Source organism: Acomys russatus, chromosome 25, assembly GCF_903995435.1.
Source record: "Acomys russatus chromosome 25, mAcoRus1.1, whole genome shotgun sequence".
Lineage (NCBI taxonomy): Eukaryota > Metazoa > Chordata > Mammalia > Rodentia > Muridae > Acomys > Acomys russatus.
This window is the reverse complement of record NC_067161.1, coordinates 32896331-32918256: the sequence shown is the minus strand read 5'-3', so window position 1 is coordinate 32918256 and position 21926 is coordinate 32896331. Positions and strand designations below refer to the sequence as shown.

At 51.8% G+C, this 21926-nt stretch overlaps 1 protein-coding gene across 4 annotated transcripts in view; it reads left to right on the top strand.

Annotated features, from left to right (window-relative positions):
* Jade2 (jade family PHD finger 2) overlaps window positions 1-13457 on the top strand; it is a 47500-nt gene extending 34043 nt beyond the window's left edge. For 3 of the 4 annotated variants that reach the window (XM_051167200.1, XM_051167199.1, XM_051167198.1), the window contains exons 8-12: window positions 53-169; window positions 1746-2210; window positions 6943-7060; window positions 9994-10125; window positions 11038-13456. In XM_051167200.1, the coding sequence (XP_051023157.1) occupies window positions 53-169; window positions 1746-2210; window positions 6943-7060; window positions 9994-10125; window positions 11038-11858 (1653 nt within the window). In that variant the 3' untranslated portion in view covers window positions 11859-13456. Of the gene's footprint in view, window positions 1-52; window positions 170-1745; window positions 2211-6942; window positions 7061-9993; window positions 10126-11037 lie in introns of all 4 variants that reach the window. The other variant, XM_051167201.1, reaches the window with a different exon arrangement.
* The last annotated feature ends 8469 nt before the right edge of the window (window positions 13458-21926 follow it).

Genomic DNA, 21926 nt, shown 5'->3' with positions numbered 1-21926 from the left:
AGCTGACAGCATCCTCCCTAAGGACTGATGTAGCTCCCTATATTCTGCCCAGGTCAGCATTGGCTGTCCAGAGAAGATGGAACCCATCACCAAGATCTCACATATTCCAGCCAGCCGCTGGGCCCTGTCCTGCAGCCTCTGCAAGGAGTGCACGGGCACCTGCATCCAGGTATGTAGCCTGCTTCTTCCTGCTGCCCGGACAGCCTTCTTACCAGACAGATGTGCCTGAGGGTATCTTAAACACCTGTGTGGCTGCACCATTGATGGGCCCAAGAGGCTTAGGACTGGGGCCGTGTTGGTGCTTCACCCATCAGGAAGGTACATTCATTTATCCCCGGGCTTCCAAGGAATAGGGACAGACTCCACCCGTGGAGTGCAAAGAACTTGGCCCTGCAAGAGCAAGCATCTCTGGGCTTGATAATACATTGGCCTTTAAGACTGCATGCAACGGGCCTGGAGAGATGGCTCAGAGGTTAAGAGCACTGTCTGTTCTTCCAAAGGTCCTGAGTTCAATTCCCAGCAACCACATGGTGGCTCACAACCATCTATAATGAGATCTGGTGCCCTCTTCTGGCCTGCAGGTGTACATGCAGGTGTATCACTGTGTACATAATTAATAAATATTTTTTTAAAAAAAGAAAAAAAAAAAAAGACTACATGCAACCCTGACCTGTGGAGTGGAATGGAAATCTTAAATTTCTCTCCAGCTCAGCAAATAGGCTTCACTGATCCAATGCAGGGGGCCTACTGGTCGACCTGTGATAGTGCCTCCCATCTTGGTGACCAACAGCATTGCCAGAGGCTTTCAGAAACAAATGAACGTGAGCCCCGCAGCTCTGACCCACATCTAGAGGGAGCTGTGGATTTGTTTTTCTTACAAAGCAAGGGGTTGACGGTGCTTCTGGTCTCTGTTGTGGGGGTTGGAAGACCTCTTTGGTCCCTTTCATCTCCCCAAGAACAGCTGGCATTTCCAAACATGCCTCCACCCTGTTTTATCAGACTTGCAGGAGGGCTCTGGACACAGTGGTGCTTGTTGTTGGGTACACACTGTTGATGAACTGGTTCCAGCGGTCCAGGGCCCATCCGAGGCTGGGAGGGTAAGTTCAGCCTTTAGCTTCTTAAATAAGAGAAGGCTCCCAGATTGCAGAGCCAGGGCAGGCTCTAGGCTTTGATGATAATACAGTTGAGGAGGCTGTTACCCTCTTTAGGCCTAACTCCCTTCCCCCAGCTGCTTTCTGATCTCAAAGTCATTTTGCCCACAGGACAGTGCCTCTTGTCCCCACAAGAGTTGCATTATTGCCTTCTGACTGTTGCCTCCCTCAGCCTGTCTGGCGTCTATTCCATTCCCTTTCCAGGTGCCCCACGGCTCCTGTTTTTTTTTCTACCAAAGCCACTTCAACATTGTGGGGTGTTGGAGCCTATGCCATTTTACGTAGGGTCTCCCCAGCATTCTATGTGCTCCGTGGTGCCCTAGATGAACCCCTACATTGTCCCTGGGGGCTACTTTTTTGTTTGTTGTTTTTTCTTTTCTTTTCTTGTTTGTTTGTTTGTTTGTTTGTTTCGAGACAGGGTTTGTCTGTGTAGCCTTGGCTGTCCTGGACTCACTTTGTAGACCAGGCTGGCCTCGAACTCACAGCAATCTGCCTGCCTCTGCCTCCCGAGTGCTGGAATTAAAGGCGTGCGCCACCACACCCGGCCCCTAGGGTTCCTTTTAATGCTTGACACTGCCCTTTCCCTCTCTCCAGTGCTCCATGCCTTCCTGCATCACAGCGTTCCATGTCACGTGCGCCTTTGACCGCGGCCTGGAAATGCGGACTATATTAGCTGACAACGATGAGGTCAAGTTCAAGTCCCTCTGCCAGGAGCACAGTGAAGGGTGCCCTCGGAATGAGCCTGCTTCTGAACCCGCAGAGCCCAGCCAGGCCGTCGAGGACCTGGAGAAGGTGACCCTACGCAAGCAGCGCCTGCAGCAGCTGGAGGAAAACTTCTATGAGTTGGTGGAGCCAGCCGAGGTGGCCGAACGGCTGGACCTGGCCGAGGCCCTGGTGGACTTCATCTACCAGTACTGGAAGCTTAAGAGGAGAGCCAACGCCAACCAACCGCTGCTGACGCCCAAGACTGACGAGGTCGACAACCTGGCCCAGCAGGAGCAGGACGTTCTCTATCGCCGCCTGAAGCTCTTCACCCACCTGCGGCAGGACCTGGAGAGGGTAAGTAACCCTGGGGGCGGGGGGTCCATGTGTCTTGCCTGGGGTGCAGCCAAGACTTGGGGATATGAAAGCTGCCAGGCTCAGAAGGCACAGTGAGATGAGAGATGCTTGGTCTCTTAGTCTCTTAGTTCCAGCCACTTCCCAGGCCTTGGTTCATGAAGGTGACCTATGGGGACAAGAGGCAAGAATACTAGTACCCAGTGGGCCTACAGTCTCGAGTGACATGTGGTGACCGGGACTGGAGGAGCCAGCGTTACCCAAGATACCACTGTCCTGGGATATTAGTGGTGGCGCCGCCTTTAATCCCAGTACTCAGGAGACAGAGGTAAGTGGATCACTGTGAGTTCAAGGATAGCCTGGTTGACTACAGAGCGAGTCCAGGACAGCTGAGGCTACACAGTGAAACCCTATCTCAAAAAAAAAAAAAAAAAGCGTACAGGTAGCTCACACAGACTTACATGCCAGCAAAACAATCCACATAAAATAAAAGTAAACAAATCTCTAATAAGAAAGAGAAAGCAAAACAAAACAAACCCGTCCTGATTGGAAGCCTCCAAAGGATTTCAGAGTTGGGTAGTTTTCTTCCTATCTGTGCCTCAGTGATCCAGTTTGTAAAATGGGTAGGGGGCATCCCAGCAGGTCACGGTGCTGTGAGGGGAGCTGCACTCAGCTTCCACATTCTCTGTGCATCTGCCCTGGGGCCTAGGCAAGGGAGAAGTGACCCTGGTGACTGGTGAGTTGTCACCACTTCAGAAGGGAGGGTGGGAAGAGACACCAGTCCCTGGTTCAGCCAGGGCAGAGGAGAAAGCTGGCTATAGCCACCACTTCCTGGGCAGTTCATCCTCCCCAGGTCCCTACCCCCAGGTCTCCAGTACAAATTGCTGTCCCTCTTGTTGCCTCACAGAGGACCATCAGGTGTCACCTCATGGGGGTCTGTGCGGGTCAGGCCTCCGTGTATGGCTCCCACCTGATTTAACGTCCAGAGGACTGAGCGAGGAAAGCCTTTCCTTCCCCAAGAGGCAGGTGCAGTCCTATTGGGCTCAGGACAGAGAAATGATATGAAGCCTTAAACTTGTCTCCTTGGGCTGGAACTTGGCTTTAGATTTGAACTTGGGTGGGGGATAGGGCCGTTTACAGTTTTGTAGATTTTCCTGGGCAAAAGGTATTCCCAACCCTAGCATCAGCTAGTACAGGGCTCACTCTTTGAGCTGGCAAAGGCTGGCAAACAAGCTCCCTGGGTAGGTTCCGAAGACTCAGGACGGCTAGGGCTGCCACAGACCCCTCCAAGGGCAGATGACACCTATCTGAGTATCTCTTGGGGGCTTTGGACAGGAGACCTTTCCTGAGCTGGGCTGCCCAGCAGTCCTGAGGGCTGGGAGGGAGGGCTGAAGAAGAAAGGTACCAAAATAGCAGTGAGAAGCTAGCCCCAGGGGTCTCAGCCTCAGGCCCTCTCGGAAGCACATGTTGGTGCCTCAGACCAGTGAAAAGCACCAAGCACTCTTATCCGGGGGAGAGTCCTCTCTCTGCAAAGCCCCATAGTGCCAATGGTTTAGCCAGTAGGCCCAGTCTCTAACCATAGCCTGGGGCCAATAGCTGAGAACATTCTCTGACTTTTGACTGGGCACTAGGCCAGCTTGGGCCTGCTTCTGAAATGAAGGTGCAGGAACAAGGCTAGAATTAAAGGCCTTGCGTGGTCTATGGATTCTAGCCCCCCCCTGCCCCCCCGCCCCCAGCTCTGTGACTTTCGGTTTCCTTTTCCATGAAATGGAAGTAAGGATCCAACTGACCTTGGGGTCACTAGGACAGTGGTCTGCTGTCAGTTGTTTTGTTTGAGGCTAGGTCTCACCCTGTAGCCCAGGCTGTCCTCGCCCTCCCAAGTGCTGGAATTACAAGGATATGAGCCCTGTCCCTAGCCCACTGCAGGTTGGCTGTTGTCATTGTTGGCCCCATACGCAGGTCATTTCTCAGAAGAGAGGCGGAGCCTGCTATCCCGAGAGTGGGCTGTGCAGAGCTGCGAGGCCTGGCGCTCCAGCCTGGGCATCTTTCCTAATGGCTCAGGAGCTGGAGTGCCACTACTGGCATGAAATCGATTTTACGGCCAACCCAGAAGATACGCTTTCCTACAAATTTTAGCCGCAGGCCTGGACCTTGGCAGGCAACGTGGATGGGCACGGCCACCACAGCATCCAGAGTTATTCACGGCTGACAGAAAAATTGCAGTAGTGGACATCAGTCCTGCAGATGCCAGCCCATGTCCCCTAGCAACCACACTGGCTGCCTGGCCCTGCAGGGACGTGGTGGTGGTTCTTGCTACAAGAGTTGTTCTAAAGGCTGAAAGGACTTTGTGCGGGAGCCAAGAGGGCAGCCAGAGCTCTCGGTCACACATCTGCCCTGAGCATGTGGTAGCCTCGCCCCTGCTAACCCACCCCACCACACCCCCACCCACAAGGATGGAGAGGAATGGTGAGAAGCAGATCCTTCCCCTTTCTGACCTCCTGGTTGGTCCCTAGATCGAGGTCCCTTGCCAAAATCCTCAACAGCCTTTGGCTGGTGACCGCAGTTACTCTGTTCTCTACCTCTGTCACCACTCCATTCGCCCGGCCTTTTGTCTCCATTCAGCCTTGTTTAAGGACACCAGTCATATTGGAGACAGGGCCCACCCAAGCCGGGATGACTTCATTTTAGCTAATTTTATCATCTGAGACTTTACATCCCATTCTGAGGTTCCCAGCAGGAAATCTTGGGGGAAATTCAACCCATATAGAGCCCCTGGAAGGTGTAAGTCTGCCAGGAAGTGGTCTGATTTGCATTTCAAGAGCATTGCTGAGGGATGGTTTTACTATCCCTGTGAAAAGATGGGGGGGATGGGGAGGGGCGGAACCAGGCTCTGAAGTGAGCTGGTGTCTGTCACAAGGAAATGAAAGACTGGTGTGGACGGACTATACCGACAGCTCAGTTGTGGGTGTGGGCCAAGAGAGCAGAGCGGCAGGTCACAACTCCAGTTTTCAGTCATAACTCTCCACAGTCCCCTTTGGTTTATAGGGCACCCCCCAAAGGCCTGCTCACCCCCCCCTCCACTCTACACACACCCGCTGGCTTTACCTCTTGCTCGGTTCATTACACCATCACCTAGCTAGGCCTCCTGCTGGGCTTAGCTGTCCCTTTGTCTAGGAAGCCTAGAGGCCCTCAAGTCTTGAGTCAGGGCCACCTGGTCCTGGGAGTGCTTCCTCAGGGTCTCTGCCTTGCTGGGCGGCAGGCTATGGGAAGAAAGAGACCCTGGCTGTGTGACTTTCTACAACATTTTCCCAGACTGTAGGAAGACACGGAGCCAGGCTGAAGTGTAGGGTTGTAGAGGGGAGATTGGTTGGAAGATGGACCATGGTCGGAGGCTCACAGGCTGGTACGATTGTATAATAAGGTGGTGGAGGCACCATGGCAGGCCATGCCAAGGTGACACTCCACACACACGGAGAGAGAGAGAAACCTGGCTACACATGCTAGAACACACACACACACACACACACAGAGAACACAAACAAGCAAGCATGAGCGAGAGCACAGGGTGGTCCTTTTATCCCACCACCCCTACACCCCTGACGCACCTGGTGGTGGCAGCAGGTGATGATGTAAGAAGTCGCTGGGATCCCGAAGGAAGGCCAGCCAAATTGCCTGTACACTAACAGGTACCATTGCTTAAAATCCGGGGCTGCACATGGGATCAGCGGTGGGTGTGGACAATGTTGCCCCCCCCCACCGTGTTCATAGTGCAAGTGGGGAGTGCACACATGGAATGTCACAGCAGAGTCTGTATTGAATCCAACCTTTGCTGCCATAGGCTGGTCTACAGTCTTCCTCACACTTTCCTCAGAAAGGAAAGGAAGGCCGCACCTGACAGAGATCTGCTCCATACTGCCTTGAGCTAACAGGAGTAGGGTTGTGCTGAGAAGGAGGGGTTCTGAATCCAAGGCCACCCTAGGCAGCTTAAGGACAGATAGACCTGAGTAAGATCTGTCGACCACTGACCACCTGGGGACTAGGTCAAGGAAGACCCTGGTGGGAATAGGATTCAGGCTGAGCAGTTGCGGTCAGTTAACTCTCGCTGTTTCTGGAAAGCTCCACATGAGCTCAAAGGTGATGCCAGACCAGACAGAGGGGTGTGAGTGTCTCAAGGGGAGCAGTGGTGGGGTGGCGGGGATGGCCCTGAACAGGCAGTGACAGACCCACTTCGGATGCTTCCAGCCAACCTGAAGACTGCCTGTTCTGTAGGGACTCTTCCCGGCCGCCTGAGGGAGGGAGTCAGCGGTTACTGTCCTTATAAAGGTGTCACGTCGCTGTGGGTATGGGAGCATTCATTGTCCAGAGTGGCATCAGCCTGGCTCGGGTCCTGGTAGAGCACAGAGCCTTGGGAAAGCTATTCTGCTGGCTTGTGCTCACCTGAAAGTACAGTGATGTTGGTGCCTTGGGTGCAGGCTCTGGGTTTTACCGTGATGGTTGTGTCCAGAGTGCTGGGAAAGACGGGTGTTAAACAGGAAGAGAGGGTTGCAGGGTTTGAAACCAGATACTCCCTGCACACTCAGGATTTGGGAGTGAATTCTCATGCCTCAGGCAGAAAGGACATGGAGTGGTGGCCTGTGTTCAAAACACCCATTTCTCCAGCAACGGGGCCCCTTGAGGTGGCTGATGGGGTGGCAGTGAGTAAGGCGAGATGTCTCTCTCACATCCATCTCCTCAGGTTAGGAACCTGTGCTACATGGTGACGAGGCGCGAGAGGACGAAGCACAGCATCTGCAAACTCCAGGAGCAGATATTCCACCTGCAGATGAAGCTCATCGAGCAAGATCTGGGCCGAGGTAGGCAGGGCACCCCTCCCCTGCAGGTGTGTGCACGGGGCCCGCAGGGGCACGGGGCCTGAAGCCATCAGCCCGTCCTTCCCCAGCAACACTGCTCTCGTCGTGTGCATATGGGGACCTGCCAAGGCCCTGGTTGTGTTGCTAGGCAGGGAGCCAGAGTTTGGACTGCAGTTTTCAAGCCTGCGCCTTCAGGCACATGACTAGTCCGTGGGACAGCCCAGTTCCGACGGTGGATTAGCTCACAGGAGGACAGGCGCAGATCCAGTCTTCCTGCAGGCCTCAAAACAGGTGTCCCTGAAGCCTGGTATACCTGGGGTTCAAGGGGTTCAATCCTCAGGAAGGCAGCTGTGCAAAGATGAGGCCGTGATTCCCTTTCTCTGGCCTCACGTGTTGAGAGTCAGGCCCTGATCAGCTGGGTTTTCTTTGCCGGCTTTCATTCTCTCTGGGTGTAACATGCATTTAGCAGATCGAGAAACCAGAGCAACAGCCTTGATACTGACTGCATTGTTTAGCTGTGGGGCCCAGAAGTGTTCAGGAAGATGGGCTGAACGCCTCCCAGAACACAAGCCATGCTCAAATGTTGAACATATGCAGCAGAAAGCGGGTGGGGGTTGGGGGGCCGAGAGCATGCACGCGAGCACTTTTGGAATGTGGCTGCCGACCTAGCCTGTGGGTCATTCTGGGACTTGAGTGGCAGAGGTGGCGTTAGAGGGAATGGCCAGCCCCTTCTCTGTCAGTAGCTGAGTCGTGCCCTTCACCTTTGGGGTTACCAGCATTCGTTGAAAGCATGTGTGGTTGTAGATACCTGTAAACCCCGTGCTCAGAGGCTGAAGCCAAAGTCTTTTGAGTTCCAGGTCAGCCTGTGCTACATAATGACCTCCTCTCTTAAGGAAAAAAAAAATATTTTTTTTTTTTTATTAAAAAAAGAGGAAGACAAAGAGGGGCTGGAGAGATGACTTAGGGGTTAAGAGTCCTGGCTGCTCTTCCGGAGGACCTGGATTCAGTTGCTGGCACCCACATGGTGGCTCACAACTGTCTGTGCCTCCAGGTCCAGCGCTTCTGGTGCCTTCTTCTAGAGCTGTTTCCTGCCCTTAGAGGGGATGGGGATGTAGCTTACTTAATAGGGAACTTTCTAGCATGCATGAAGCCCTGGGTTTGATCCCCAGCACTGCTTAAAACAATATGTTCAGGCACACTTGGAAGTAGAGGCAGTAGGATCAGGAGCTCCAGGTTAGCCACAGCTACATAGCAAGTTCAAGACCACCCTGGGCTAAAAAAGAACCATTTTCTTACTTGTTTTACGTGTGTGGATGTTTTGTCTGCATATCTGTACATGCATTGCACGTGTCCATGGTGCCTGTGGAGCTCAGGATAGGGTGTCAGATCCCCCGGAACTGGAGTTTCAGATGGCCAATGAGCAGGTGCTGGGAATTGAACCTGGAATAATCAGAGGGGGGCCGGGGGAGAAAAGAAATTGCTGTTGCCAACTATAGAGGTTAGGGTAGGTCATGGCCTTGTGGAACTGACAGCCATGTGGCCTCCAGAGCTTTCCTGCCCACTTAGCAGCAGAGAAGACAGAAAGTGGTGTCCCAGGATGTACAGCCAGTGGCGGTGCAGGGATAGAGGTATTGAGGGAAAAGCTGTAGCGCTTGGAGGAGACCACACGTTTGTTCTCCTAAGGATACCAAAGCCAACATAAAATACCTGTGTTCAAGGAAGCACCTTTGTACTTTTTTTTCTTCTTCTTCTTCTCCAAAACAGGGTTTCTCTATGCAGCCCTGTCTGTCCTGGAACTCACTCTGTAGACCAGGATGGCCTTGAACTCAAGAGATCCCTGTCCCGGCCTGCGGGGTCTTCAATGGGTACCTGTGGAGGGGGCAGACAAGTGGGAGGACAGGAGACACAAAGAAATGAGGGCAAGTCTGGATTCTGATCAAGCCCCGTTTATTGAAAATTTTCACAGAGTTTTTATAGACACGAGGGCATGGGTATTTGCGTAAGTGAGGGTTGCTATGGATACCTAACTCTGGAATGCTCCAGCAGGTATCTACCTTTATAGCTGATATAATCACAGAAGATGGAGAAACTCCAGAAAGGGAAGTTGTAAAAGATGTGGTTAGTCAGGAAAAAGTTCCTGGAACTGTTGCTCACAGGCAGCTGGCCTTTAATCTGATTTTATCAGTAGTCTTACTGGAAAAGCTAGTTTATAGCCAGAAACTAGTAGCTCTTTCTATGAGCTTGGGGGTCTTAGAATGACCATCCCCCACAATAAACCACAACAGGTGTCTAACTGCCGAACCACGACAGGGTCAGCTGGTTTCTGGTAAACGACAGACTGCTGGAGAAATAGGAACCTAGGCTCTGACAAGTTGGAAGAACATTGGCCATATAGCTCGTCCCCAACAGATCCCTCTGCCTCTGCTTCCCAAGTGCTGGGATTAAAGGCATGCGCCACTGCGCCTGGCCTTCTTTTAACATTGTTCCAGAAAGCTCTCCTGCCTCTGCTGCTGAGCAGTGGGGAGACTCTTCTTTTGTAGACCAGGTGTGGGACCTAAACGACAGAAGCAGAATAGGAGGCCTAGGCAAGAGGCTTAGTCAAGGAGCTAGCTGTGGTGTCAGGCCTGGGGGTCTAAACCTCTTACTCCCAGATGGTGTTTTCCTGCCCTGTCCATAGCTTGTCAGTCACCTTTTCCATCCACCAGAACTCTCCAACGACTGTGGGTTTTGTAGGTCATACCGAAGTCCACATCCCACAAGGACTTTTCTTCACCTGCCTCCAGATCATCCACACAGTTGTACACAGTTAGCCTGTATCTCCCCAGCTCCCTTTGTTTCTAGCGCACTGACTCTGACCTTGGTACCATGGACGACAGACACCGCTGATGGACGACCCTGGCCTGCCATTCAGCTTTAACTCCCTTTCTCTAACACAGAGCCTTCTGGAAGGAGAGCAAAGGGCAAGAAGTGTGACTCAAAGAAGAAAGGCCGAGAGGCTCCCAAGGGCGGCAGCCCGGAGAAGAAAGAGAAAGTGAAGGCTGGGCCGGAGTCTGTCCTGGGGCAGCTGGGTAAGTCAGGGGCCATTGCAGCCTGGCAACCCCCCCTCTTAGCTTCACCCCATGATGGGCCAGCAGCATAAAAAGCACAGGTTGATCCCAGAGGAAAGCCACTTGGAGCCATCTTCTTCCAAGTCCCACGGCATCTCAGCCTCATCTCACCTGAGATCCCAAGAAAATCTATCTGGATGGAGATGAGAGTTCTGCCAACGCAGGAGCTGCCCCAGCCAGGGTCCTGGATCCTCCCAGAGGTCCCTAGAAACCATCCCATGCTGGGAATGGGGGGACTGCAAGAAGCCTTTGTCCCTGTTCCACCCTGCCAGAGTTGTTGTCAGTCAGTTCTGTCTGTGTCCATGTCCCCACCCACCCCCATCTGTCCACCCCCACCACCATCAAGGCCACAGCCTGTTTTATTCAACCCACAGCCAGTTTTTCTTGAGATATAATAGAGAGCAAAAGAAGTGCCCCCTTGTCAGTCACAGTAGAGCTCAACAAAATAGGGCCCAGAGCTGAAGCTGGAAAGCTGGTCCTGGTCCTGGTCCTGGTCCTGGTCCTGGTCCTGGTCCTGGTCCCCCTGTTTGAGAGAGACCCCGCTCAGGTGTTTTCTTGCAAGTTGCTGGAGGGACCTGGCTGTAAAGATGCAGCTCCCCCTGGTGGCCTCTCTCCTCTTGCCACTTTGAAATTCTTAGCCTTTGAACAAGGACCTCACAGCTTTCTTTCCATTCCACAATTTAGAAAACTGGTCCTAGGGTCAGTCATGCTGGTGGTGGGGGCGCGTGTCTGGCTCCGATTTTTGCTGGCATTGGTTGGCGGGATATGGACAGAACAAGGTGACTTGCTACTTGAAAGAGTGGGGCGCGCACGCACACACACGCGCACACACACCTGAAGCCTCTCACCTGCCTTCTCTCTCCACTCCTTCAGGTCTATCGACTTCCTTCCCCATCGATGGCACCTTCTTCAACAGCTGGTTGGCACAGTCCGTGCAGATCACCGCGGAAGACATGGCCATGAGCGAGTGGTCTTTGAACAGTGGACACCGGGAGGACCCTGCTCCTGGTCTGCTCTCCGAGGAATTGCTACAGGATGAAGAGACGCTGCTCAGCTTCATGAGGGACCCCTCACTGCGACCTGGTGACCCTGCCAGGAAGGCCCGAGGCCGCACTCGCCTGCCTGCCAAGAAGAAACCACCCCAGCTGCAGGATGGGCCCAATGGGCCCAGTGCACGGACCACTCCAGACAAGCCACCCAAGAAGGCCTGGGCCCAGGATGCTGACAGCAGCAAGGGCATGCAAGGACCACCCACCAGGAAGCCACCACGGAGGACGTCTTCTCATTTGCCATCCAGCCCTGCAGCTGGGGACTGTCCTGTCCCAGCAGTACTGGAAAGCCCCCCAACACTGGCCTCCGAGACCCTGGATGAGATCGGCCCCGTGGCTTCCGACTTGAATGTCCAAGTGCCTGGCCCTACCGTGAGCCCCAAACCCTTGGGCAGGCTCCGGCCACCCCGAGAGGTCAAGGTCAGTCGGAAGTCGGGTGCTAGGTCAGATGCTGGGACAGGACTGCCACCTGCTGTGGCTGAGAGGCCAAAGGTCAGCCTACATTTCGACGCCGAGGCTGACGGCTACTTCTCCGATGAGGAGATGAGCGACTCTGATACAGAGGCAGAGGACAGTGGGGTACAACGGGCTTCCAGGGAGGCAGGGGCAGAGGAGGTGGTTCGCATGGGGGTGCTGGCCTCCTAACTCACCCAGGTCCCCTACAAGGTCTCAGCCCAATCACAACTGCCATTTCCAACTGCTGAGTGTCCCAGACCCACCACTCTGTTGTGGTTTTATTTTTAATATAGAGAGAGTTCTGAATTCCACTCCGTTGTCTTTCCTCTGTGCTGGCCTAGGGCATTAGAATTCCTCCTGTGGCCTTAGCCACGGGCCACTATGCCAGGTTCTATGTGCCACCCCTGTCCCAGCCCACGCAACATCGCCAGGGCTTCTTCTGGCTTGATGTAGACAAGGTGAGGGGAAGAGCTCAGGGCTCCTGCCCACTGCCACTGGGTGACACAGACTGTCGTTTGGGCATTATTTCATGGCAGATGGGCCATCCCAGGGCCTGCCCCACCTTGTTCCCCCAGATTACACTGGGTTTTGGGGTGGGGGTGGGGGTGTCCTGTCGCACTCCACTGATCCCTAAAGGAAGTATAACAAATGATTCCCAGCCAGTCTATTCACTGTCAAAAGCACAACGAGTTTATATGAGAAAGCACTGAGGGGGTGCAGGGGGCCCCTGCTGGCTCCTGAATAGCCCACGACATCCGAGGCCTGCCCGCCCACCCGCAACCCCCCTCCTCCCTTGCTGCTCTGTCCCTGCCAGTGCCCAGCCCAAGCAGCTCTGGGGAGGGTTCCCAGAATCCTTCCTGAGCTGTGCTCTTTACTCAGGGGACTCCCCAGACAGCCAGCCACCTGTATGGGTGGAAGGCTCCAAGGGAGGGCCAGTGCCCAGCCCGGGGCTTGGGGCTCAGATCAGCCCGCTGCAGAGAATCACTCTGGGACTTCAACTTCCTTTCTTCCTTTGGGGCCAGTCTCGGCCGCAGTCTGATCTCTCCACATGGGAGCTGGCCAGACCAGACCGTTTGCCTTTCGAAGTTTCCTAGCCCTGCTAAGAGATGAGCTTCCTCTTTGGTTTCCTTCTGGAAACACCCTTCCAACAAGTGTAGTGGGATCCCGGGGCCCAGGGCAGGCCAGTGTTGGCCTGCTGGGGCTGGTTGAATTGTTGCTGGATCTTCCTGTATTCCTCTGTCCCTTAGCTCCTTAACACCGTTTCCCTCCCTTCTGAACACCACCCCCCACTTTTCCTACCCCTCTTCACCTCTTTCCCCCAACCTCCTCTAAGCCCCCAGGTAGTTAGGAAGAGTTTCGATGGAGTGGCCCCAGGGTGATAGCTCAGGGAACAAAGGAATTCCGTGAAAACTTTTTTTTTTCTTTTACGAATTACTCTTGGGTCACTTCCTCCACTGGTAAAGCCAGAACTTCTCCAACCAGAACCTTGCAAAAGTCTAGTGAACCAGTCGAATCATTCTAAGAATGCCAAAGAATATTTTGACCATAATAACACAGCACAGCCCGGACCTGACAACTGTCAACTTGAACTTCCTTTTCGAAGGAGTTGGTTAGCCACAAAGTTCCGAGGACTTGGTATTGCACACATCTACAGAGAAGGGCCCAAGGCCTCCGAGGAGGCTGCGCTGCTGTTGCTGCCGCCACTTCCGCCGCTGCCGCCGCCGCTGCTGTTGTTGGTTTACGGTCCCTGGGCTAGGCTGCTGTGAGTGTGGTCCTAAACATTTTGAGGACTCTCCCCACTTTCGCAGGGAGGAGAATCCTGACTGTGAATCCAGCATGGTTCCCCCCCCGACCCCATCGCCACCACACAGATACACAAAGAGCAAATACACAGGACCTTCACCCACTTCGGACTCCAAAACTATCAAGGTACGACACACAGTGAGTTTGAGCAAAATCAGAAACAAAAGACAGTGACTTCAGCTTGGCAGACTTGGACAAACATGTCCAATCCAAATGGACTCCGAGGTGTGGGGTGAGGGCTCCAAGGATCCTGGGCATCAGGATGGCATTGGCTACCATATAGACTTTAGTCTGCCTGCCTGTCTTGGTAGTAGTGACAGCTCAGTATTCAGTGTCAGCACCCCCACCCTAGTCTCTTGTTTACTGCCTTTGAACAGACCTTCCCTACCCCTGTGCTTTGGGTCCCCTCCGGGTCTCAACCTCTTCTGCTGGATTGCCTGGTAGTCTGACCTGCGGGACGCAAAGGGCACTGGGGCTTAAAGAACAACCAAATGCTGCAGGGCGAGGGAGGGAGTGGCCCTTACCACTCTGACCCCCTCTCGTACCCCAACCCCCACCCCTCCACTGGGACAGGAACTGGGCTCTGGGTAGATGTTAATGATAAGTGTAGTAAACCCAACCCTTTTTTCTGGGCTGCTTCCACCAGGACCTGGACTGGGCAGGCGAGTGGGGGAAGCTTCAGAGAGCTTATTCTGGCCTCTGGTTCTGTGCCTCTTGGCAGTTGATTCCTGCCTGTCACAAAGCCCTGTTGGCTGTTAAGATGGCTGGTTAGCGGACCCCTTCACCAGGCCAACCCCAACAGCAGTCTTCATCCAGTCTCCACTTCCAAAATGTCCATCGGGGCCACAGAGAGGACAAGGATGACCTACAGCCACTCCCCTTTGTTCCTCCCAAGCCACACATGGTGTAGAAGACTTTGCCACACTCTATGACCAAGGCACTTTTCCCAGGCCGGAGGCAGTTCCCGCTGTTATCCGCATCCACCACCCTTTCCTTAGGGAGGCAGAAAGGACCCCGTAACTTGTTCTGGCTAGTGTTCCCCCTTCTCATCAACCTTGGCTGCCTTCCCACCTTCTTCCCTCTCATCATCACAGGACACAGGCTAATGTGCAAGGAAAGTATTTTTGTGTATCATAAGGTGTATTTTGAAACAAGCAAAGAAAAGAGAGAGAGAGAGAGAGAATGCTCCTTTACTGTATTAAATGAGCTCTGACTTTGTGAATGGCTTGAGAGTCTGCAACATAAGGGCCTCAGGTTCGTTGGAAGAGGCCAGCCACCCAGGTTCCCAGGCATAGGTATTTGTGTGTGTGTGTGTGTGTGTGTGTGTGTGTGTGTGTGTACGTACAGCCGAGTGCTGTGCACATGTGTGTGCAATGCACAGATACCCTATGGGATGTGCTGGGGTTTCTAGAGATCCAACAGCCTGATTCTACAGGGACGTTGGCAGCAGGCTAGACTTTGGGTTTCCTCGCCCATTGCCATATATGGCCAACCTGCGCCCATGCCTGAGGCTCTTCAGGACAATAGGCGATGTCTGTAGTAAGGTCCTTGAGGAGGCCACCCTCCCATGCCCTTGCCCAGATGGCCACATTGGCTGAAGAGCCAGAGGTATTGGAGTCGGGGACCTTTGGTGGTTCTTTAAGCCACTTCCTGCCGCCTTCCCTCGAGGATGCACGCTTGTGCTCCATCCAAATCATTTTGGGTTGGCGGCGGGGAGGGTGATATGAATGTCACAGGAGGAGACACCTTCTGTCTTTGTTTCAAAGAAAGTGATGTGCCATTTGTTAATATACAAGAGAAATATTGAAAATATATTGAAAAGAGCAATTTTAAATTATTTTTGGCTTATGTTGCAATATTTATTTTCTTGTATTAGAGAAGATTTCTTTGTAGAGAAAAATGTATTTTTCATTACCGCAAAGACCTATTTCTCCTTTTTGTACATTGCCCTTGTTTGCAAACCCTTAACGAGCAATAGAATGTCCGGTCACCCAAGTGGCCAGTGCCCACTGTGCTCTGCATGATTGTGTTGCCGTTGCTGCTGCCGCCGCCACTACCGCTGCTGCATAGTCTCCAGCCCCGTCCTGTCCTGCTCACTCACTGGGGCTCTGGATTGCGGCCCCGCCAGGGTCTATGTCTAAGGAGCCCACTGCACTCCTCGTGTGTTGGCAAATTCAGTTAATAAAGCAATGTTTTCTGTGCTAACTGCTGTGAGGTTCTGTTGCACTGGGTGGGTAGGAGAGCGGGGATTCCCGTTGCGTGTCTGCAGACCTTCAGTACACACTACGGGCTGTGCCTGAAAGGGAAGTGTCTTTACTCTTCAGGGCCAGGGATGAGAGGGTAACCTGAAATCACACCTCCAGGAAGAGGTAAAGTGCCACCTCAGAGGTAGGGTTGCAGTGTTTTGACACCACCTCCAGCCACCTGCTGCAAAGTGTAGGAGGGTCTTTCCCAGAAATCAATGGAGAATTCTACCAAGGCTTAGGGGGTGTTTTGTTGTTACTGTTTTGTTTTGTTTTTGTTTAAGATTTACTTACTTATTAGGTATGCAGTGTTTTGCCTGCATGTACACCAGAAGAGGGCACCAGATCTCATTATAGATGGTTGAGAGCCCCCCCCCACCCCATGTGGTTGCTGGGACATGAACTCGGCTCTGGGGAGGGTATACGGAGTAGCTTCTGATACTGGCTGAGTGAGGACATAGCACAGGGAGGGCGCCTCTGAGGAAGTGGCACCATTCCTTCCTGTTGTAGTTATGTTGGTCACATACTGCTAAGGTGCTGTACCCACTCAGCCTCCCAGTGCAGACCTAAAGAATCAGTAGAAATAGGTGTGGCACGTTCTTGTGATCACAGCACTGTGGAGGGGGGAAGATCAGTAGTTCAAGGTCACCCTCTTAATATATAGCAAGTTTGGGAAATCCTGGGGGAGGGCGGGTAGAAGTCAGTCCCTAAAAGCTTATTTAAAAGACGGGCCTGGTATACCTGTAATCCTGAGTACAGCTGTCCCCTGACTGCCATATGTGGACTGTTGGACACACACATCCTTTTGTAAATGAAAAATACAAACTTACTATCCCATAGCCACCACTCTCCTCAAGATGATTTGAAGTAGATGGGTGCAGTGGCGCATACCTGTAATCCTAGCACTCACGGAGGCAGAGGCAGGAGGATCTCTTGAGTTCCAGGCCAGCCTGGCCTACAAAGCGAGTTCTGGCCCAGCCAAGCCTACACAGAAAACCTATCACGAAAAGCAAAACAAAAAAAGATGATTGTAATACAATAGTAAGATAAAGTGAATTGTGTGTTTCTAGAATTTTCCCTTTAATACTTATGAATTGTAGTGAACCTCAGGTAATACCCACATAGCAGAACCACCGAGGCTTGGGCACCACAGCTCTGGTCAGAGTACATGTACAAAGCCCTGGGTTCACTTCCTAGCACTGCCTTTAACTCTTGGGATACAGGGAGACACATTAGATACATGGCCTCATCTAAGTGGTACCATTTGTCTGTGTCTGCCTCCTCATCACTTAGCATGGTGCCCTTGAGGCTCATTATGTGTTGGGGGACTTTGTGATGCTTTCCCTCCCTCTGAGATGGGATCTCATGGAGCCCAGCTGACCTAGAACTCTTATCACTGAAGATGACTTTAAACCCAACCCCCTCCTTCTACCTCCTCAGTGCTGGGATTACAGTGTTGAGTACCCCACCTAGTCCATCCAAACTAACTCAGTTACCATCAAGGGCCAACTGGGAGGTAGTAGACCTAGGGAGAACATTGGACACCCCCTTGAAGGGAGTATTGAGACAGCCCTTTGCATTTCTCTTTGCTTCCCTGGTCACAAGATGTGGCTCCCCTGATGATGCCCTGCTTCTCACAGGCCCAAGAGTGACAGAGCCATCTGGCCACAGATGGCAACATCTGACTCCTGAGTCAAAGAAGTTGTCCCTCTCAGGTGTGTCCTCACAGTGGCAGCTGAAATACACATGATCTTCAATCTTTTCCTCTTTAGAGAGAAGGTTTAGCTTGGCCTCAATCCCACAATCCTCTTTTTCTCAGCCTCCTAAGTATCTGGGAATGCAGGCACAAGCTGCTATATCTGGATATTTATTTAGAATAGTCAAAATTGTAGAGACAGAAGTGGGATGGTGATTGGCAGGACTGGGAGAAGGAAGTGAGGGGTTGCTGGGTGGGCATAGTGACAGGAAGTGGGTGGGCTTCAGGGCAGCTGACCCTCAGGACTGGGAAAAGGAAGTGAGGGGTTGCTGGGAGGGCATAGTGACAGGAAGTGGGTGGGCTTCAGGGCAGCTGACCCTCAGGGCTGGGAGAAGGAAGTGAGGGGTTGCTGGGTGGGCATAGTGACAGGAAGTGGGTGGGTTTCAGGGCAGCTGACCCTCAGGGCTGGGAGAAGGAAGTGAGGGGTTGCTGGGTGGGCATAGTGACAGGAAGTAGGTGGGCTTCAGGGCAGCTGACCCTCATAAATGGGTGTATAGTTAACAAGACTGTCCTCCATAAATTAGGTTTCTTCCTTTTCTGTTGTTTTACGCATGCCACTAGCCAAAAGACCAGGAAGCAATTATTTTACACTGTTTGTCTGAATTGCCTCAGTTTGTCTCAGTTACCGAACTGTCAACAATTCTGTGAAAATAATAAAATTGTAGGAGGGGGGCTGGAGAGATGGCTCAGCAGTTGAGAGCACTGACTGCTCTTCCTGAGATCCCTGACTGACTATCAGATCCACACGGGCGCTCACAGCCACCTGTAACTTCAGGACAGGAGTATCTGATAGCCTTTCCTGGCCTTGGTGGGCTCTCTATGCAAATGGTGTACAGATACATGCAGATACACCACCATACACGTAAATAAACATGCAAAAGAAAGTAATAGTGGGGCTGGAGAGATGGCTCAGAGGTTAAGAGCACTGGCTGTTCTTCAAAAGGTCCTGAGTTCAATTCCCAGCAACCGCATGGTGGCTCACAACCATCTATAATGAGATCTCGCGCCTTCTTCTGGAGTGCAGGCACACATGCAGGCAAAATATTGTATATATAATAAATAAATCTTTTGGGGGGGGTTTGAGACAGGGTTTCTCTGTGTAGTCTTGGCTATCCTGGACTTGCTTTGTAGACCAGGCTGGCCTCGAACTCACAGCGAACTGCCTGCCTCTGCCTCCCGAGTACTGGGATTAAAGGTGTGCGCCACCATGCCCGGCTATAATAAATAAATATTAAAAAAAAAAAGAAAGAAAGTAATAGCATTATGCAGAAGAAGCACTCCGCTACTTATAATGCCACATAACTGCTTTGCTGCAATGACAAAGGCATGTTAGACATGACATGAAGGGCACACTGGAGTCTGAGGAGTAGCTAAAGGGCAAAGGACTCACCTACATGTGTTAGGCCCTGGGTCTATTCTCAGCGTCTCAAAAAAAAAGGAGGGTGGGTAACAAGGGTGACTGAGTGGGTTAGGACACACGCTGTCAACTGTGACACAGTGGAAGTAATCGTTTGACCTCTACATACATGCCTTGGTGCACACATGGCATGTACACACACAATAACAAATAGAATATAATACACATATTTGGGGGGGGGAATGCTAGTTATTGAGCTGGAGCGATGTCTCATGAGTTAAGAGTGTTTGCTAAACCCGGGCGTGGCAGCACACGTCTTTAATCTCAGCACTCAGGAGGCAGAGGCAGGTGGATTGCTGTGAGTTCAAGGCCGGCCTGGTCTACAAAGCTACCCCAGGACAGCCAAAGCTAACATAGAGAGACCCTGTCTCAAAAAGCAAAAAAAAAAAAAGTGTTTGCTAAGCTTGCAGAACACCCAAGTTCAGTCCCCAGCACATGTCTGACAGCTCAAAACTCCCTGTAACTTTATCTCCAAGGGACGCAATCCCCTCCCTCCTCTGGCCTGCACAGGCATACACACAGAGAGACACATAAATAAAAAGAAATATTCTTTCTGAGGCTGTGACCTCAGGCTCACAGAGATCTACCTGCCTCTGCCTCTGCCTCTGCCTCTGCCTCTGCCTCTGCCTCTTGTGTGCTGGGATTAAAGGTTTGAGCCACCGAAATGAAATCTTTTTTTTTTTTTAAGATTTATTTATTTTTATGTATACATGTACACCCGCAGGCCAGAAGAGGGCATCAGATCACATTATAGGTGGTTCTGAGCCACCATGTGGTTGCTGGGAATTGAACTCAGGACCTCTGGAAGAGCGGACAGTGCTCTTAACCTCTGAGCCATCTATCTCTCCAGCCACCCAAAATGAAATCCTAAAGAAAAAATTTCCACTGAGCCTTCCCTATACACTGGCCTCACCCTTAAGGTCTCCCAGAGACCAAGCATTCAAATGTATGAGCCCATGGGGGCAGAGTGAAGGGTGCGGGGTGTGGGATTCTCATTCAAACCACCACAGGAGGTGAGAGCGGGCCAGTGTTTTGTTTTATAGGTCTCTGTGTGTGTGTTGCCTGCATGTAAATATAAGTGTCACACACATCCCTGGTGCCCACAGAGGCCAGAAGGGCATCAGAACTCCGGGAACTGGAGTTAGGAAAGGTTGTGATCTACCTAAGAAAAGAACTGCTCTCTAGCCTCTGAGCCAACTCTCCAGGACCTCTACAAGGATTTTTAATCTCAGGGCAGGTGAATGAGGTGACTGGCTGGTAGATGGAGCTAGGTGAACCTCCAAACTAGACTCCAGACAGGAAAAATTCAGTGAATTTTTAATCTATGCAGCCTGGGTCTTTGCCCAATCAAAACAGGACACGGACCCTGACTCATCAGTTGCTGAGTGAGAAGGCCTTTGAAAGCATAGGATCGGTTGGGGAAGTGATGATGTAGTGAAACTCTTGCCAGGTCTAGGGGTCTCGCAGTGTAAATCAGTTGTAGAACACTTACCTACCTAACCTGCATGAGACTCTGGGTTCCATCCTCAACTTTGCTGGAGGTGAGGTGGGGGGAGACTACAGGGGATGAAGCTATCTGAGTGTAGAACATGTGTTTGAATGTGCTGTGAAAGAAGAATGAGGGGCCGAAGCGACGGCTCAGAGGTTAAGAGCACTGGCTGCTCTTCCAAAGGTCCTGAGTTCAAGTCCCAGCAACCACCTCGTGGCTCACAACCATCTATAATGAGACCTGGTGCCCTCTTCTGGTGGGCAAGAGTATATGCAGGCAAAACATTGTATACATAATAAATAAATAAATATTTAACAAAAAAAAAAAAAAAAGAGGACTGGAAAGATGGCTCAGGGGTTAAGACTACTGCCTGCTCTTCCAAAGGTCTTGAGTTCAATTCCCAGCAACCACATGGTGGCTCACAACCATCTATAGAGATCTGATGCCCTCTTCTGGCCTGCAGGTGTACATGTAGGCAAAACACTGTATACATAAATAAATCTTTTTTTTTTTTTAAGTGAATCTTTAAAAACAAAAAAGAAAGAAAGAACGAAGAATGAATTTCCAGTGTGAATGCACTAAAAATACACTTGTGTGGGCCTTAAGCTCCTGGAGAAATACAAACCTGCATTCTGCTCCCTCCCCTTTGTTTTTATTTGTTTGTTTTTGAAACAGAGTTTCTCTGTGTAGCCCTGGCTATCCTAAACTCACTCTGTAGACTAGGCTGACCTCGAACTCACAGAGATCTGCCTGCCTCTGCCTCCTTGAGTGCTGGGATTACAGGCGTGCGCCACCACATTGCCTGCATTCTGTCCTTCTGAGCTACAGTTTCTCCATTTGCTAAATGCCTACCTGAGCCATTTATCCAGGGTGACCAAGAAGCTTCGTGGACATGGAACCAAGGACACTGAGATGGGTTGTTGGGGCCGAAGTTTATTAGAAGTGTTAATTAATGCCACAGTGAGACAGACAACAGCACTACAGACAGCAGGATGGGGGGCTGTGAAGAAAGGAATCCCCGTCTGCACTGCAGAAGTGGGGTTGGGGCTGGGCGGGGGGGCTCTCTTCTCTCAGTATTCTGAAGGTGGGAATGGTTTATATGGCAAGACTCACAGGTTCACATGTACGGGCAGGGGTGGGGAACAGGATGTGTGGTTGACAGCACCCCTTTGATGTACTCACTTGGCCAGGTGCGAAATGGGTGTCTCAAAGTCTTTTCAGTAAGGGATGACAGACGTGAGTCTGGGACATCCGGCTGCCGCTGGGAATGTGGCCTGAGCCACTGTCTGGGCTGCATCCTAACATCAGCGTCTTTTAAAGTATGTACTCACAGGGCTGGAGAGATGGCTCAGAGGTTAAGAGCACCGACTGCTCTTCTTAAAGGTCCTGAGTTCAATTCCCAGCAACCACATGGTGGCTCACAACCATCTATGATGAGATCTGGTGCCCTCTTCTGGCATGCAGGCAGGATACTGTATACAAAATTAATTAATTAATTTTTTAAAAGTACATATTTGCTTTATTTTTGATCATATGAATATGTCTCTCT